The 18,520-nt window shown below is 33.0% G+C and overlaps 2 protein-coding genes across 3 annotated transcripts; both read right to left on the reverse strand.

The window, feature by feature from the left end:
* Positions 1–305: 305 nt before the first annotated feature.
* On the reverse strand, positions 306–18,226 carry LOC111051718 (transport and Golgi organization protein 6 homolog). The gene is made up of 10 exons (XM_039424596.1): positions 18,200–18,226; positions 9,249–9,381; positions 7,318–7,567; positions 6,431–6,688; positions 5,691–5,903; positions 3,762–4,919; positions 2,810–2,987; positions 1,984–2,135; positions 1,190–1,303; positions 306–812 (listed from the first exon to the last, which is right to left on the reverse strand). The coding sequence occupies exons 3-10, from the start codon at positions 7,543–7,545 to the stop codon at positions 627–629; spliced, it is 2,487 nt and encodes an 828-aa protein (XP_039280530.1). The 5' UTR covers positions 7,546–7,567; positions 9,249–9,381; positions 18,200–18,226; the 3' UTR covers positions 306–626.
* LOC120350579 lies at positions 13,771–17,481 on the reverse strand. Of its 2 annotated transcripts, XM_039424598.1 has the most exons (3): positions 17,445–17,481; positions 14,747–17,050; positions 13,771–14,355 (listed from the first exon to the last, which is right to left on the reverse strand). In XM_039424598.1, exons 2-3 carry the CDS (start codon positions 15,915–15,917, stop codon positions 14,099–14,101), a joined length of 1,428 nt encoding a protein of 475 aa, XP_039280532.1. In that variant the 5' UTR covers positions 15,918–17,050; positions 17,445–17,481; the 3' UTR covers positions 13,771–14,098. The 2 variants fall into 2 exon arrangements, with proteins under 2 accessions (XP_039280532.1, XP_039280531.1); XM_039424597.1 differs by lacking the exon at positions 17,445–17,481 and having other exon boundaries at positions 14,747–17,200.
* Positions 18,227–18,520: the final 294 nt, after the last annotated feature.

Below are 18,520 nucleotides of genomic sequence, written 5' to 3' on the forward strand. Positions count from 1 at the left end.
AGCCTTGAAAACATCAAATATCAATATTGAATGATTAGATATAACACATTATTTTGCCAAATTATTAATCTATATTCAATAGAGTATAATAAAACAAAATAAATCTTATAGCACCCTTTATTTTTAAAAAAAACTTTAGAATAGTTGAACAACTAGTTTCGGTTTACACCATCTTCAGGTTATAAAATAAAACCTGGAGATGGTGTAAACCGAAACTAGTTCTTCAACTGTTTTAAAGTTTTTTAAAAATAAAGGGTGCTATAAGATTTATTTTGTTTTATTAATTTAAAAGTAGCCCATGTCAATAAGTGTTTTCAATAGAGTATTTATTTACAAATATCTTCATCACGTTGAGACTCAAGTTATAGGTAAATATGAACATTGTCACATGACTATTTTTTTCTAGCTACACAAGTCGTTCAAACATTGCCTCCTTTTTCGTTTATGTATCATTTTAAAATAATGAGAGCACTTCTAAAAAATATGATTAATGCATCAATGGTATTGTCCTGATAAAACTAAAATGTTTCTGGCAGAGTGAGTACACCTCTATAAAATACAATACCGACTATTTCAATCCTCAAAACTTAGAATTAAAATAAAAAATAATTCGTTCTTTTTATCACTCACGAAGGTCGGTCAAGCACATAAATACGTTTTGAGAAGTTCTCAGGAGGGCAGAGGAATTCCTGAACAATGGAGTCAATCTCTTGAAGAGCCAGCTGAGCATGAAGTTTGGTAACATCGTCTTTATCCAATTGGTAAGTTCTTTTCAAGGCACGATACAACCGTACAAGTATCGGCTGCAATACCTAAAAAAATCAAATAGAATTTGTATTAATAGATAGGTAGCCTCCCTGAAAAAGTACCAGAATTGTGAATGCAAAATAGATGTTTTTGCAATGTTTAAATGTTAATAATTATGTGAAATTATCATTCAACTTTATTCATTCATTCGTGATATAAATTAATTCATTAAAACAAATCAATTCGATTTCAAGATTACTAATAACGTAGAGAATTTGATGCTGACAAATAATATGGAAATGATGTCTGCAATTGTGATATGGCTTGTATTATTTGGATTGGTCATGTGAATGAAAGGTAATCTCAAAATGTATACACAGAATGAATAATAAAATGAATTGAACAGAATAATATGCTACAGCTTATATTACAAATAGCCTACCTGCAGTGCATCTGTACTCAGTCCTCGAAGGAGAAGAGTGACAAGTAGAACTGCAGCACGCCTTGGCTCTGGACATTTGTCTGTGAGCACCACACATTCAACGCAGTTCAGGATCTGGAATATTGGAGACCAATCTTGGCATTAATTCATCATAGTAAGGCAATTTTGTTAATCGATAACTTGGTATCATATTCTATTAGGATATATTCAAAAAAGGTAGGCCTATAATCAATTTCAAAGATTGTTAATCCATAACAATAGAACTGAGGTTCAGACCAGTAAGTTGAGAGACAAGTAATATTGACTTAATGAGAAAAACAAGTCCTGTGTTTAAAGACACCGCAATTTGAGATAAGTCCCTTTCCAAAAAAATCTTATACTGTATTATTATCCTCATTGTATATTATCCAATGTGAATAGAATAGGATAAGATGCCCAGAACGTAATCCGGAAAGCTGACATAGCCTACTATCATATCCCAGAACGCTAAATAATAAAAAGTACATGTCTATTGAGTGATTCAGCTCACTGTTCCGGCATTGGACGACAACATTGACAAACAACTAGACCAGTTTCGTGACTTTACTATAGTCGCATTTCCAATAAAAGTGTTCACCAACAACCAATAGTTATTAATATAGTACAAGTGGAACGAAATACAAGATAAAAATCGTGCAAGCAACAGGAATTGAAATTTTAGTGATAGAAAAGTATCATGTTTCATTAAAATGTTTCTAAGCTCAAGCTGATACTGATTAAATGAGAAACTTCTCAGGTTTGGACCGAATGAATACCTCTTCAATAATTGATCCAATTCTGTATCCAAGGAGCTTGCAAAGCTCGCCAACGTTGGATAAGCTGGAAGCACGAACTAGGAAATCAGAATCTCTGACACCTGACAACAGTGCATTGATCAGTTCTGACTTGTAGACTGGAGCCATTTCACCTGTAACATTAATCGAGTAACTTCAATACTTCAAACTTGAAATCAAATCAATTTATTGCCACAGACAAACACTTTACAATTTGTATCGGCCACGTTAATAAACTAGGTTTATTGTACTTAGGTTATCGAATACTCAAGAATGGAAAAAATAGGAATGCCTATTAATATAGTCCATATTCATTAAACATATATTCGAATATGAGATTTAATTGAAAGGAAATTTATCACAAAAATTAAAATTTACTAATCTGATAATTATACAAAAGTAGGCTAATCTATCATTGGTGTTAAATACATAAAGATGGTTGGATTAAATACTGTGGTATCAGGGCCGAATTGTTATTATTCAATTTTCCAATATGACCTCTCATTCAATAATTGAAATTGTTATCCAAATTATTCTTTACGAAATTCAGAAACTAATGCTGCGCTCACAAAGCATACGAATGCTCATTTTACGGAAACATTTCACCGATTGTTCGAATTGAATGCTTTACATTTAAAATACATCTTCATCAGTATGAATAGTCAGGTTAAGCTACATCAAGTAGGTTTAATCTTGGAAAGCTTTAAAAATGTACTCTTGACCTTTAAGTTCAATTATATAAAAATTATTATTCATATTAGAGTTTTATGAATTATAATAGGCTACTGTAATTATAAAATGTGCTCACCCAAGTTTCTTATCACTCTCATCAAACTCTCCCCAACTTTCAACTTGACATTTCCTTCAGATCGAACACACTCTTCAGCAAGTGTGGTGAGAACAATGTCTGGATATTCAGTTGCCAAGCAGGCCAGCCCTTCAATTGCAGTCAAATAGAGATATGAGTCCTCATGCTTTATATTCTCCTAAAAATAAGACAAAATTTATTTGTATGAACCAAGGTCTTATATTGGGCTCAAATATAGGTCGTTTATTGTACAAATAACAATAACAAATATTTAGAGTTGATGAATGTCAAACGAATATTATTAATGTTGATACTGAAGCCTGAATAATGTAAAAGTTTGAATGGATTTGAAGGAAAAATAACTACAATACTAGGAACAATATATTTTCAAATGAACTTCAAGTATGATTGTGTTGAAAAATATCATAACCACTGGAAATATAACAAGCAAGTGAATACCCAGATTATTATTATAGTTTTTATCGGCAGAGAGATCCTTTCGGATGTTCTCCTTTCCTATATTACCCAATGTCATTTCCTATCAACACTCAAGTTAATAAGTTATGTATTCGGTTCTTCATGTTTTCTCACTAGAAATTGCACTTTAACTCCCTGAGTTTTTATTTTATAGAGTTCACCCAGATTGATGATATGATTATACCAGTAAAATATTGTGAATAGAGAATTTAATGATCAATGACTAGGTTTTATTTATTCATGAATGAAATTGATGTTTTGGATATTAAAAATACATCTTGACATTACAAGTATTTCCAATTTTGACATACGTTTTAAATAGTGAAATGAAAACTACATGTGATTTTAGAGTCACTACTATTCAGCAATGACTACTCAGAGCCAAAAATGACAAATACAAAGTATATCATTACATGTTTTTTATTAAGCACTAAGTTAGTAAATTATAAAGAAATGAGAGAAATCGAATAACTACCTGGAAAATACACAGAATTGCATTTTTCTTTGCTTTGGCCTCTGAATCACCTTGTGAGATCAACTTTGCAAGAATTATCATGGCATGACCACGGACTGGAAGCAGCTCATTACAGGCATCTTCCAAGGCTTTGGCACATTCACTTCTTTCATTTTCATAAAACTTAAACGTCCTGCCTACTCTTTCACCTGCTGCTCCTTGACATACGATCATTTTATAGATTTCATCGCTAAGAGTTTTTATTTCATTATTTGCAGTTTTTCTACTTAATAAAGGAAGTGAAACCATGACCTTTCCGAAAATACTCCACTCAGCCTTATTAGAAACGATCATATCATTCAATATGATTGATAATAGCATTAGAGATAAGCAGATCATTTCACTCTCTTTATCACATTGGTCAAGGTTTTTGTCAACGAAAGATGTGATAAAATCAACGACTGGAACAGGATCTTGTAGTATACTTTTCTGAACCTTTGAACACTCTGCCAAATCAGCAAGACATTCTGAAATGAACACTTTCTTCTCACTAAGATCTTCATTACTACTCAGAGAACACTTCATCAAAAAAATGAAAATTCGTTTACTAACACACCCACTGATGTCTTTCTTCTTGATCAATTTCAATATCGACCTATCAAGTTTTCGAACAGCTCGTGATCCGAATTTCACATGACAAAATTTTATTTCATCATTTTCAACTTCAAATGTTATGTCTTCAGGTAAACTATGATAATTTTCATACGGATTTTCGTCGAATAAAACCACAGTTAATATTTGTAAAGGTTCCTCACAACCTTCACAATCACAATAGCACAACACTTTCCATAAAATGTCTTCAACGAGGGTTCGAATACTCGAAGCAGTTTCGACGGTCGCCATGAATAAATCTTTGAGAATACCGCAGTATCTGCTTAAAGCACCAATCGGCACACTCCATTTTTCTCCACCAGGAAATGCGAAGCATCTGTGCAAGTCAACAATGCATTGAGAAACTTCTTGCTTTGGAAGACTGACTGATGGATTTATAAGAGGATCGAGGATTTGGAAAAGTATCATCTCTGTACAACTTGTTTTGTTATTTTCATAGAACGACCGAATGCAAGACACACCTATCTTCATTGACGTTGGATCTTCAGATCGTATCAACTCAATCACCTGTAACAAATGGTTTTGAAGGAAATTATTTCTTTTGATTGTGAGAGGTGGGATAATACATAAATTTGATAGTTAATCAAATGAATTTCCAATCGTTCATGATTGTAATATACCAACTATTATCTTAGTGGGAAACTACAGTTAGTTTTAGCAAGCTTGTTTGGATTATAATATGAATACATTCATCTCATCAATCCATACATATTATGAGACTTATGCAAAACCTTCTGCCAGGGCCAATTCACATACATGTGAAGTTTCCCCCCACCCTACACACAGATGGATAGTGTAGTAGGGGGATTCCAAAATATGTTGTATATTGTATTTCATATTCGTGTATTATGTTTTTTGGAAAATAAATTGAATTGAATAATGGGCAAAAAAACAAAGTTGAGCAATGCCGGTTTTATATGTATTTTGAGAAAAAAAAGGTCACGATTGGAATGAAGTCCAATTCATAACACGAAAATTCAAAGTTATAAAGTGTTTTAAACTAGATCAGAGTCTCAAAAAATTCCAAAGAAATATTTTTCTAAAAAAAATAATAAACTATTTTTTATGGATTAAAAAAATGGAATAAGAGGCGTAATATTAATAAAGTTTGAGCAAATTAAGCTTTAGCAATTTACTTCCCCAAACGAGCAAACTATATCTTGGAAGAAGAGAACATGAGTTACTTGAAATAATATCAGCTTTACCTATTAATGAGGAGCATTGAATTTTATGTCATAATGAATTGAAATTATACACAATTAAATTACATAGACCTACCTGAGGCACAATGATGTTACTATACTTTACGGCATCCGTGACCAGGGGAGATGTGATCAAGCGAGCCACTGCATCTAATCCAGTCAATAGTTTTGGATTATTCTTACTTGAACTGTATTGAATCGCTTGAACTGTAGCAATCACTCCATTTTTATCTAAAAGTCTATTCGTTAGGAGTTTGCCAATTCCTATTTTCATCCATTTGGGACATTTCTGGAAAATGCAGACAAAATACAAATATAAATAGGCTGAGACAAAGTCGTAAGATGAGTGGAGAAATACTAATTTGTTTCAAGGAATATAAATATCAGAGAATTTAACTTATTAATTCATCCAAATTATAGTAATGGATTTATGTGATGAAGTATGAATGGATATGAGCATTCAAATTTCGTCATGCAGACACAAGAGAGCCTCTTAGACACCTCAAATTGTCTTTTTCGTTAGGGCTATTCTTCAATAGAAATAAAAAATAAAAATTCAGGTACCTTTCTATAAAATTGTAAAAAACAAATGAATGGTATCATATTCATTTAAAGAACACGTCGAAGGGAAAAATGGGGGAGAAATAATCTTGCAACTGAAAGAAAAGACAAACGAAATTCATCAAGATAAATTGGGGGACACCCATGGAGATCATTTTGTGAAACTATCGAAACAACCACACATGAACATACAATGTTATAAAATAATGAAATATTAATTAATAGAGTTAAGAATATAATTATTTTTGAACTGACCTTATTTCCTTGAATGAGCATAAGTTCGCTGATAATCACAGGCTTGTGAGAATTTGCTATAACATGGTCTAAGTTGTTTTTGAAAGCGGCTACAATCGCCATCAACTCCGGAGTGGGGTTCTTGAAAGGAGCGAAGACTAGTTGGCAGAGAGCCGCTAATAAGTCGACCATATAGCGAGGCAGGATCAATCCGTTCAAAGTTTCTTCCTCAATCAGAATCCATAGGCTCTTAGTGACGACTACAACTCGTTCGAATTTCTGAAGTACAAAACAAAAAAAGATCAATTCAACATACAGATAACTAGAATAGAATTTTTATGCAGCAGATAGTACAATTTATACTAATCAACTAATGAGATTGGATATTCAACTTAAATTTTATATTTCTTGAATGACTAGATTAAGCGTACAAATAATTTCAAAATGATATTCGTATTTGTTATAAGATTATTAGTATTTCGTATATAATATAAATAAGTTCGTTGATTGACTTAATAATCAGATTTTCAAGATCAAGATACTGATTGAAATAATTAGATGAATTTTTTAATAATATTATACTCATTACTAAAATCGATGGAACATCTAGCTTGAATGTATGTGAAAGCAGAAGAAAACCATCTATTTACTTTTTTTGAGAGAGAGAGTAGCCTCGGAATTATAACTATGATGGCCTATAGCTGAAATCTAATTGATAGTTTAGAGAACAGATAAAATCATAACATAAAGTGAATCATTTAAACCAAGATGAAGGAATTAATTGCAGACACATTTTAAAGAAATAACAGTACCGATTTGAAAAGCTGTATTGGAATCTATATAATTTTATTGATAGGCCTACTGAGTGTGAAAGGTAGGCCTAAGTAAGTTTCAAAAGTAGAAATTACCTCCTCATTTGAAGCAGGTTCTTCGTTTTCAGCTATTTCGATGAATATTTTTTGAGCATGAGATGAACGATGCTCGATGCTCATACCAACTCCCGGCAATAGGTTTGGCAGAAGACCGAGAGTAACAACCAATTCCAGACATAATCTTACAGATTTTTGTTGTGATATACTGAGCAGCTCATCCTTATCATTTGTCAGATGCGCTTTTAATTGAAGCAAAGCTTCCATACATAAACATATGTAATTCCAACTGGAAAATAACATTGAGTTACATATTTGAAAATAATATATCACCTCCATAAGAAAAAATGAATTGAACACGAGAATGTTCATTCTTGATTGGAGAAAGATACAAGGAACCAAATAGATTAAGTCCATTTCTGTTGTTGATGGAAAATTCTGAATTTAAGAAATAAATTGTACAATCATAGATGTTTTAAATTATAAGGTAAGTGTGCTTCTGAATATAGTACTATGAAATACGAAGTTACTTTTAAAAAGGAGATTAGTATTTCTGTATTCCTGAATGGAATTGCTCAAAACGAACCGTTTATGTTAATTATAAATGCACCATCAGAAATGGTCAAATCAAGTAATCAATTTATAATGAGAGGAAATCATACTAGTCAGGAGAGAATGGCGGATGAAAATTTAGAGCATCAACAAGTACTATGCTCATGAATTTTCTATGATAGCTTTGTTTTTCGCAAGATTGTGACTTTCTTTAAGATAAGATTCTTTATTTCGCAACCAATTTACAACAACAGTACAGCGCACAAAACTAACTCTTTTGTTGGATATTATTATTATTTTATAAGTAATTTTGAATAGAGACGGCTCCAGCAGGAGGGTGATCGAACACTACCACCATTTCAATTTTTAATAATTCTAAAGAGACTGAAAATACAGTGATTCTAGCCAGGTCACTCGGTTAGCCAGACAGGTGGTTGCTCGCTCCGTCACTTGACACCTGTTTTAAACTAGTCAGTCAGTCGACCACACCTATAGTAAAAACTTGGCTGCCATAGATTAAAAGCAATGCCCGGTGAAGGAGTGAGCGACCAACCGCACGTCTGACCTGACTGTACGGCTGGTTGCGCGTCTTGGCTGCCTAGTCTAATGGAGGACCAAGGTAATCATGTTGACAACAACTTTGGAATTTTCTCTTTCTAATGGTATAAAGATTGTTGATTTCGGATGAGTACCTACTTAAGTAGATATGAATTTTCAAAATTGAATCCATAATTTAGAAATAACACTGTATTTTTGTCTCTTGTTTCTGCTATCCAAACAAACAGTGAAAATAGGGTACCGTAACAGTCTGGGTTAGCTAGGAAGCAGTCTGGAAATGTAAGGCGAGAGCGTTGAAAATCATCAGCCTCATCACAGTGAAGTGTCAAGTGTGAGCTGGTCTTGTAAGAACAGTTCCGCCGTATCAGTAATAGTCCTATATTAAAATTGCAATCTCAGCTGAGAAAATGGCAAAAATGTCTGGCTGACGCTCACGCTTACAGGCCGTCCTAGTCCAATGATACTTGCTGATAATAGCGTATTCAACAGGAAATTTAATGTTGGACTGAATTGTGAAGGGTAAGTGACCCTTCACATTGATATTTTACTATAATTTATGACAGTGTAAGTGAATAGAACTAAGTAATTGTAGAACAGCTAATATTTAGGAATATAACACAATCTTAGATACAAATATATTCACAAATATATTAATATATTTAATCATAAATATATCTATTAATTATTATATATTTAATCATATATTCAGGAATATAACACAATCTTAGATACACATATATTCACCTATCTACATGAGGGAAAGAATCAGTGTCAACATTAGAAGCATTTTTGTATCCTATAAACGTTGTCCTATTAGATAGGCCCATGAGCTTACCATAATTTGAAAATAATTATTGTACCTGATATCCTGAGCAGAACATTTTTTGAGTCCACATTGATCTTTCAATTGCTCCAAACTTTGAAGCTGGGCATGTTCAGTGGAAACTTTCTTGATGTTTGACTTCAAAACAGATAAAACTATAACACTCTTCGCTGAAAATGAAATAGAATACAAATAAGCAAAGAACTATATATTGAAATACCATAGCTACAAACTTGAATGGTTTCATCTAAGACATTTCTAGTTTTGACATTGAAGATGTGAGACTAATTAGTTCTTCTTATACAACTTTACAGTGAAAAAAACATTCACATTCTTTGTTGTGGCGACGAGTGTTGCACATTCTTAAGCCAAACAGAGACTCACTTTTGAGAATGTGTAACACCAGCATGAAACGCGTCGCCACACCAAAGAATGTGAGTGTTTTTCACTATGAAGTTACATAAGAATACAATAGTAATAATTCCAGTGAAATCAAGATGGATAACCAACAACTAATTAGTTTTTTTCCTGTATGGAGCCACATTCGTCAACTTACTACCAATGAATGAATAGAAGGAGGGAATGAGAGAAGGAGGGTACCGATTTCAAGAATGTATTGAGGAGCTGTTTAATATTCCTTGGATGAATATTGTAAATTATTTTTATTATTTTTGACCTGTTCATATTTTAATATGCAAAGATGAATAAAGTACAATTTGATTGAGTCAGCAATACTGTACCAACTGTACTGACTTGGTGTGTGATCACATTAGATGCATAGCCTATATTATGTGCAAGTGCATGCTTGGTTATGGATGACCTTGTTTGCAGATGAGAAACAAAATCTGGAAAGAGCAATTATGGGAGCACTCACACTGAGCGCTTGCACTTGCTGTTACGTTCAGTGTGAGAAACTACATGCGTGTTTTAATGGCACTTACCAGATTTTGTTGTTTCGGCTCATGCATGATACGATGAGAACTTAATATACGCATTCAATGTAATCATACACTAAGTCAGTACAGTTAATCACACCCTTATCCATTGATGCAAAGACTGACAACACATATATAGTAAGAACTAACCCGGACCGCACAGGTAAGAAACATAAGTCTAGAGCCAATTCTACAACATATTAGCCAATCTACCAGTGTCTTTAAGCTCAAAACACACATAAGGCGCGGCGCGTAGCCGTAAAATCACTTTGTTTCCAAAACATGAGAGAATAAGGAGTAGAATTTTTGTCTGTGACTGCGTGCTCCCAGTGTGTGCTGGAAATAAAACGTTTCTCTGAGACTCTGAATCATATGTGAGAGTAGAATTAGACCATATTATGTAATACTATATTTATAATATATCATATGTTGTACACGACGCGGAAAAAATGCGTTAGAGAATTGTACTACAGACAAATTCTGTTGTACAATATTATAATGAATCATTATTGTCAGTGAACCCTAAAAAAAAGTAAGTGCCTTCAATTTGGTTTCAAACATTATGTATTTGAAACAGTAATTAGCATTGGTGACTCTATTGTGGAGAATGTGACAGAGGCGAGTCTGTTGGAACTGATTGTGGATAAGGATCTCTCATGGAATGCCCATACTGACAGACTGACGAACAGAATCAGTAGCAGTTTATTTGTTCTGCGAAACATAGTCAAGTGTGTGCTCCCTGAGACAGGAAAAACGTTATATTTCCCACTCATTTATTCACATATTGCATATGGAATTGAGCTCTGGAGTAACACGTCTCTGCAGAACATAAATAAAATATTCATTCTGCAAAAGCGTGCTATCAGGTGTTTAGTGAGATTGGGGTTCAATCATCCTTGTCGAGATTATTTTAAAAGGCTGTGCATACTCACTGTACCTTGTATTTTTATTTTTGAAACTCTATTATATGTGGTTAAGAATATGGGCAGTTTAACAACCAACATTCACACTTTTAACAATCAACATTGCACAGGTACATTCACACTTTACCAGAAACAGGAACAACTTCATCGTTCAGCCTCACAGGCTAACTCTTTTTGAGAAAAAAAACTAGCTACATAGGGACAACATTTCTAAACAAGTTTCCTAGTAATATAGATCTTAAGAGCATGACTTTCAAAAAAGATCTTTATAAGTTCCTTGTTGAAAGAAGTTTTTATAGTGTAAATGAATTTTTATACTGTTGTTTGGAATCAATGAAATAGACTAAATAATCATATGTGTGGTTGGCAAGGCACAGGTGACTCTGAACTGAACTCTGTCTCTGTAACATGCCTTAAGTAAAACGTTTGAGTTCAATGTATTGGTTTGACTTTAAAGTAAAAATAAAATCAGTAATAATGTTCAAATAATCGTAATAATTTATTTCTTCACCGATATAACCTTCAACAGGTTATGGGCCCAGACTGGATCTTTCGTGTGCAAGTAAAAAAAAAATTTTTTTAACCTAAATACTCTCGTGCAAGACAACAATGGAAGTTCGGAGATTCAACTCTAAAATAGTAATACCGGTGAAGTGATTGAACTCTAGTAAAAACATTAAAAGTAAAAGTAAAATACCCAAAAGTAAAATCAGGTAAGGCAATCGAGTTCAAAGTAAAAATGGCTGGTTCCAGTGATTCGGACTTGGGTATGGTTGGAAAGCTATCCAACGATGAAGACTTTCAAATGTGGAAATTTAAAATTAAAATTTTGTTCGACTCTCAAGGACTTAGTGATATTGTTAATGGAAAAGAATTAAAACCAAACGACCCTAGTAAAGAAAAAGAACTTTCTATTTTCAATTTGAAGGACGCTAAAGCCAAGAAAATAATAATAACTACAATTGACTCAAAACCTTTGAATCACATTTTGAACTGTGAAACTTCGTGTGAAATGTTTAAAAAACTGTGTCAAATCTACGAACGTGATGAAAAACAACAGAAATTTTCTCTAATGCAGGACTTTTTCAATTTTACACTAGAGGCTAATGAAGACATTGCTAGTTTCATCAGCCGTCTGGAAAATTTGACCCATAAATTGAAATCTGTTGGACACGAAATCGATGACGAGATGGTTATTGGCAAAATATTCAGCTCCCTGCCCAGGAAATACACCCACTTTCAAACTTCGTGGGAAGCAACCGCAATTTGTGACAGAAATCTCACAAACCTAACCTCCCGGTTGGTGAATGAAGAACGCAGACTATCTACTGATAAAGGTGATTCTGTGCAACCAGTGGTATTCAAAACATCGGAAATCCAGTGCTACAGATGCAAAAATTATGGACATATTTCCCGTGAATGCAGAAATAAAATGAAACAGAAAAGTGGTCTATTCTGTAGTATTTGCAAGAAGAATAATCATGAAGACAAAGACTGTTACTTTCGTAAAAAACAGAATGATAAGAAGAAGAACCAAGTATCCTTTTTAACTACTAATTCTAATGTAAAATACTATGACACTTTCGTAATTGACTCAGGGTCTACTTCACATATGGTAAAATCTAAATCACTATTTGATAGTTCCATTCCAATTAGTTGTAAAGTAGGAGTAGCCAAGGAAAATGAATCAATGTTTGCTCTTGAGGTAGGAAACATCAAATCAGACAAATGCAACTTAAATAATGTTTTATATGTTCCAGAACTTTCTAAAAATTTGTTATCTGTAAGTGCTATCACTGAGAACGATGGTAAGGTCTTATTTAGTGGAAATAGGGTTGAGGTGTTGAAAGACAATAAAGTCATTATGGAAGGCATAAAAAATTCGAATGGTTTGTTTGAAGTTGACTTGAAAATAATTGTTTCTAGGGATGTAATTTTTTCAAATGTTGAGCAATCTAACCAAGGTGAAAAATATTCTGACCCCAAAGTATTCAATATAAATCAAGGCTTTGACATTGAGGGAATCGCAAAAGGTAATGATCCAAACAATGTATTTGAAGAAATTGAAAATGATGGAGTACAAGAAACTGAAATAAATGAAGTTGAAGAAATTGAAAATAATGAAGTAGAAGAAACTGATACAAGTGAAGCTGAGGGTATTGAGATTGAAACAAATGATATTGAAGATGGAATCAATGAAGTAGAAGTAAATGAAGAAAGTGGAGAAGAAATGATGGATGAAAATAATGAAATAAGAGGGAGAGGGGTCATTTTCATATTAGATGCCAAATTCAATTTATGAAGGATGTCAAATTAAGTTTGTTAAACAGTTTTAATCATTTGCTCACCTGTATTCTGCACCCTTTTTTGAATAACGTGCAGCTGGAATTCTTTGTGTTTATTGAATGATATATAATTTATATCAATTTTTATTTATCACTACAGGACTAAGCGTCACGAGTGTTACCAGCAATAACAAATTTTTTAGGTTATTAATTTATTGATGTAAAAATAAAATTACTCATTTAATATAATTAAGTGACTTTCTTCAACCAGTTTATCACTTATTAGAAGAAAACAAATATTTATTGTAATGAAAAATTTCAATTTTATGTCACGAGTGTTACAAACATTAAAAAAATTTAGATAAACTTTATATTTTTCCAAAGATTACAAACATTTGTTTGTCTTAACTATTATGTTTCAGTTAAAGAACCATTATGATTTAATTGTACACATCGGGTTATTTCATAAAGTATTTATATTATTAGTTTTTTTTATATTTTGACTAAAGTAACACTCATGACAATTAGTAACACTCGTGACAGATAGTAACACTCATGACATGTGCGTTCTTGTCTAGAACTTGTAAGTTTTAAAAGTTCAGAAAAAATAACACAAATTATTAATTTTAAAAACGTTATGTAATTTTGACCAAATTAAATTATTACAAAGTTTCAGAGTGTAAACTAAATGTCAATAACTAATGTTAAATGTTGTATTATTTTTTGCTTGTGAAAAACGACTAATTAGAAATAGTTTTCCAGGCAGCAGGGGAATTTATATGCAAAGCGTTCTGAACCTCTCATAACTATTTCAGGCTGTGGAAGAACAGCATTGACTTGAGCGAAATCAATTGCAGAAACATCTTTTTCATTCAGTAAATAACAATCATCAGTTCCCTGTTTCACCAAAAATGTCACAATGTAGTCACCATCGTCTTCTCGGTTGCATTTTCTAGTAACTAGACCAGCAAATTTAAGTTTTGTTTTTTTCCTCAAACCACCTGTAAAAAACAAAAATTATTAGAAAAAGTAATGGTTATTGATAAAATCTGTTTTAAATTTTAAAAACAATGGTGAAGTCATTGTAGTAAAAAGCCTATATTTTGCATAAATGACATGCCATAGACTTCTTTTCCATACAAAGGAAAAAATATTATTATATCTATATCTACAAAAGACAACAGATGTATGTCCTTTATGCATTACCATACCGTTCATCCGATCGTCATGAAACTTTGGGAAGGTATTCAGATTCGAATCCTGTAGCTGCGCATGGGTGGTCCACTAGTTCCTTTTAATATATTTGCAACCACACATATTGTAGAATCATTGTAATTTCTATTATTATTTTATCTTATCTTATTTTATTTAAGAGAAGCAAGAGTTACTTACCTAATAGCTCCACAATAATGAATGTTCCCTCGGAAATATTCGCTTCTGTTGGAGCCTCTAGTAGTACTTCTTGATCCACAGACTCTCTTTGCATGTGGTTGGCAAAATCCTCCATTGTCAATATGTCATCATCCGATTCAACCAGGCTGATTTCTGCTTCCGAATCAGACTCTGATGAAGAGTAGATTGCTTCGTAACGGCTCTTTTTCCGCTGCTTGCATTTTTTCTGTTTCTCAGTAAATGATACTGACTCAGCTGGAAAATAGCACTTGCAAGTAAGTCCTTCTTCCCATTTATTTGCATCACAAAAACAAGATAGCGGCCTGAAAATCATTTCATTCTTCTTATATGTAATGACTTGGTGAATACCCCTTGTACCAGCAATCGTTTTTAGGGGTATACTGGGTAAGTTTTCGAAAGACTGTTCAATGTCATTATCTGTTACATAGAAAAGCTTTATCTTGCTTTTTTCTTTCATTAAGTTGAAGAACACTGTTGCATCAGTAATGTCACAGCCATGAGCAACATAATGGTTCGCCATTCGTTTTAGAGCACCGCCAACACCATCTGGTGCCCCTTTACCATGGGAAGATTCAAAAAAAGACCAAGTTGCATTTTGAAATCCTAATTCATATACTTGTGTTGTAAACAAATAGAAGTTCTGTTTTTGCTTATACTGGCTGGAAGGTCCGTCAGAAAAAAAGTGTACTGTACTCACATCTGGGTGTTCAATTTTCAAGTATTCCAGAACTGGCTTCAAGTGCGCCCAAATAGCGGCGGGTCCATGCTCTTTATTAGGAGATACTGTAGCAAATGGAAGTGGTTTTTCAGTTGACGTATACATAATGCCGGTATGGAGAGTCACCTGATTCCTACTTCCACCAAAATGGAAACTCTGCACTTCTGAAGCAAGTTTGCATGAATAGTTCTCAGAAAAGTCGGCGTGTAGAATGGCCTCGTTCCTCTTTAAGTTAGTTTTCACGTCATCATAGCCCTTATTTTGTATTTTAATATTGAAGGCATGTTTCTTCAAGAGAGTTATTTCTTCATGGAACTCTTTTGTTAATTGACTAAGTGTACCATCAACTGTCACTTTGGATGTGATCTGCACGGGGACAGAAACAACTTCACCGTTTTTCTTTTTTGTCTTATTTCTTTTGCAGTTACCCATTTCTCCCACTTCACTTCATTGTTCCCCTCAAAGTCTTTCAAAGGAACAGTCAATGTCTTGCATATCTGACACATGTTATACATGCATTGACAGTTGCTTTTGTCACATACTGTAAGTGGGTACAGTTTATGTGGGTCTTTTTCATCAATTAAATTCATCTGTCGTAGCTTTGCTGCTTTTAGTTCTATGTTTGTATGTTGTTTACATAAGCAAGTATTTCTAGTCACTTCAGTTGGTTTCAATACATAAAACGGTCTGAATCGGGTGAAAGTTGTGTACGATATTCCACGACCATGTAACTTGATAAATTTTTGAATAGAGTCTTCATGTCTGAGAGGAGATAGCGTTTTTGCTTTTTGATTTTCTTTCTTGTCACTGTTTCTTTGATACCAGCTGTGGTGCGGCTCACGTCTTCACTCAAGAAAAAGCTTTCTATTAAAAAGCGCCTTTTGTTATCTTTTAACTGACGCTTTTGAAGCAAGCGTTGGCAACATGAGAGACCCAATGTTCTACCAATCATAGTTTGAAAACGGTATCGCAGTATCAGTTTGGAAGAAAGTGCCGAGCTTATGTGGCGTTTAACTATCTTAGATTTTGCTCCCATGTAGTTTTCTTTTATAGAACTTGTCATTGCATTGTGAAATGTCAATGTTCTTGCCACACTTGAATTCATAAGGAGAGACTTTCTTCTCCGAATATTTGACTCACTTAAATCATTATCTAGGTCTGTCAACATCTTTCTTGTTTTTGAATTAGGAGTCAGGTCACTGTCTGGCATCATATTCAATTTATTATTTTGTTTGGCATTCTGTCTTTGTAATCTTTTTTTGTATTTTTCAGCCTTTCTCTGTTCATTTCTGATTTTTTCTTCCAATATTTTCACATGTGCTTGGAGTCTTTTATTTTCCCTGACACACTTTGATCTGTGACGTAGTATAACTTTGCGTCCTCTCACTTTATTACCATTGGAATTTGATGGCGATGGCTCTGGTGTAGAAGGAGGCGTTAGTTCTCGGTTTGCATTATCAATTTTTTTCTTTTTTCTACTTGCATTTTGCCTCTGTCTCCACTTCTTTTTCTCTCTTCTATGCTCTCTTTCGGTCAGTTCATGTACTTTCTTCCTCTTTGCATTCCTGTAACATGGAACCCATATGTAATACTTTTTACAATAAATTTTAAATCAGAAGCAAGCCTTAAAATTTGCAGAATTTTATTTAGGTACAGCGAGACATTTTTTAACATTTAGGTAACTTCATTTTTTAACATTTAGTAATTTAGTTCCACATTGAAGTCATTTTATTTATTTAAATTATATTCTGTGGAAACAAAGATTGATTTACAATAAATCCATAGTTAGTTTCATGCCTACTATTTTAGTTACATGCCTACAGTTAGTTTACATGTTAGTTACATGCAGTTAGTTTACATGTTAGTTACATTTACAGTTAGTTACATGCCTATGTTAGTTTCATGCCTGTGGAAACAAAGATTGATTTACAATAAATCCATAGTTAGTTTCATGCCTACCTTGCTTTGTGTTTTTCTTGGTATTCTTCTTCTCGACTAACAACATTGCACAGGTAGCCTACATTCACACTTTACCAGAAACAGGAACAACTTCGTCGTTCAGCCTCACAGGCTAACTCTTTTTGAGAAAAAAACTAGTTACATAGGGACAACATTTATAAACAAGTTGCCTAGTAATATAGATTTTAACAGCATGACTTTCAAAAAAGATCTTTATAAGTTCCTTGTTGAAAGAAGTTTTTATAGTGTAAATGAATTTTTATACGACAATTATGTGTGATATCATATAGGCTATATCTATATTTTTATTATGTTAAATATTGAAGTTTTTTTGTACATGACAATGTTCAATTGTATAGTTGTGATTCATAATGACTGTACTGTATTGAACAAAGGAAAAGTATTATTATTATTATTATTATGTTCCGATGTGTGTCTAACAGCGGAACAATTCCACGGCGCGCCTCCTTAGTGCTATGAGATTAGATTTATTTTTTCTTTTGGTGTCCTTAGCAACCAACAGAAGTTTAGTTCGGACGCATTCCATGATATTGTAAATGTGACTATACTTATGAAATCAATCGAAAAATGATAATTATCCGGGTTCATGGCACTTTAGTGTCCGCTAGAATATAAACTATAACAGTTGGTTTAGAGGCTATAAGTTAATTCTTGTAATAATCTTCGTTATTCAAGCTGTAGACTAGATGAAGACTTTAGCATATTAATTTCACTTATTGATTAAGTTATCTTACCAGTAATAGTGCAAGGAGCAACTAATAATGCTAATAGGTTTCAAATCAAATCATTTATTTGCCATACAACAAATACATATTCAAAACGAATAAAAGAGAATGCATAATTTTATAAACAAAAGTATAAAATAATAAAACAGAAAGTAAGCATAAATAATACCAAAATCATAATTAGATACTTTTCATTAACTGTTTTGATCAATTTTTCATAATTTTTACTTCAGTTCTTGAACTTGAATTTTTTCTAGGGGAGAGGAATAAACAATTTTCCCAAATATTCAGGGATGTATCTCCCCTGTTAACGATGGAAATTAGGCTACC

This window comes from Nilaparvata lugens, chromosome 3 (genome assembly GCF_014356525.2).
Source record: "Nilaparvata lugens isolate BPH chromosome 3, ASM1435652v1, whole genome shotgun sequence".
Taxonomy (NCBI): domain Eukaryota; kingdom Metazoa; phylum Arthropoda; class Insecta; order Hemiptera; family Delphacidae; genus Nilaparvata; species Nilaparvata lugens.

Coding starts and splice junctions, on each gene's coding strand:
- LOC120350579 (XM_039424598.1), bottom strand. CDS start 15,917: ATGGGTAACTGCAAAAGAAATAAGACAAAAAAGAAAAACGGTGAAGTT. Junction 14,356..14,746: donor CATTATTGTGGAGCTATTAG/GTAAGTAACTCT, acceptor TGTTTTTTACAG/GTGGTTTGAGGAAAAAAACA.
- LOC111051718 (XM_039424596.1), bottom strand. CDS start 7,545: ATGGAAGCTTTGCTTCAATTAAAAGCGCATCTGACAAATGATAAGGAT. Junction 6,689..7,317: donor AACCTGCTTCAAATGAGGAG/GTAATTTCTACT, acceptor TTTGTACTTCAG/AAATTCGAACGAGTTGTAGT. Junction 5,904..6,430: donor TGCTCATTCAAGGAAATAAG/GTCAGTTCAAAA, acceptor TGCATTTTCCAG/AAATGTCCCAAATGGATGAA.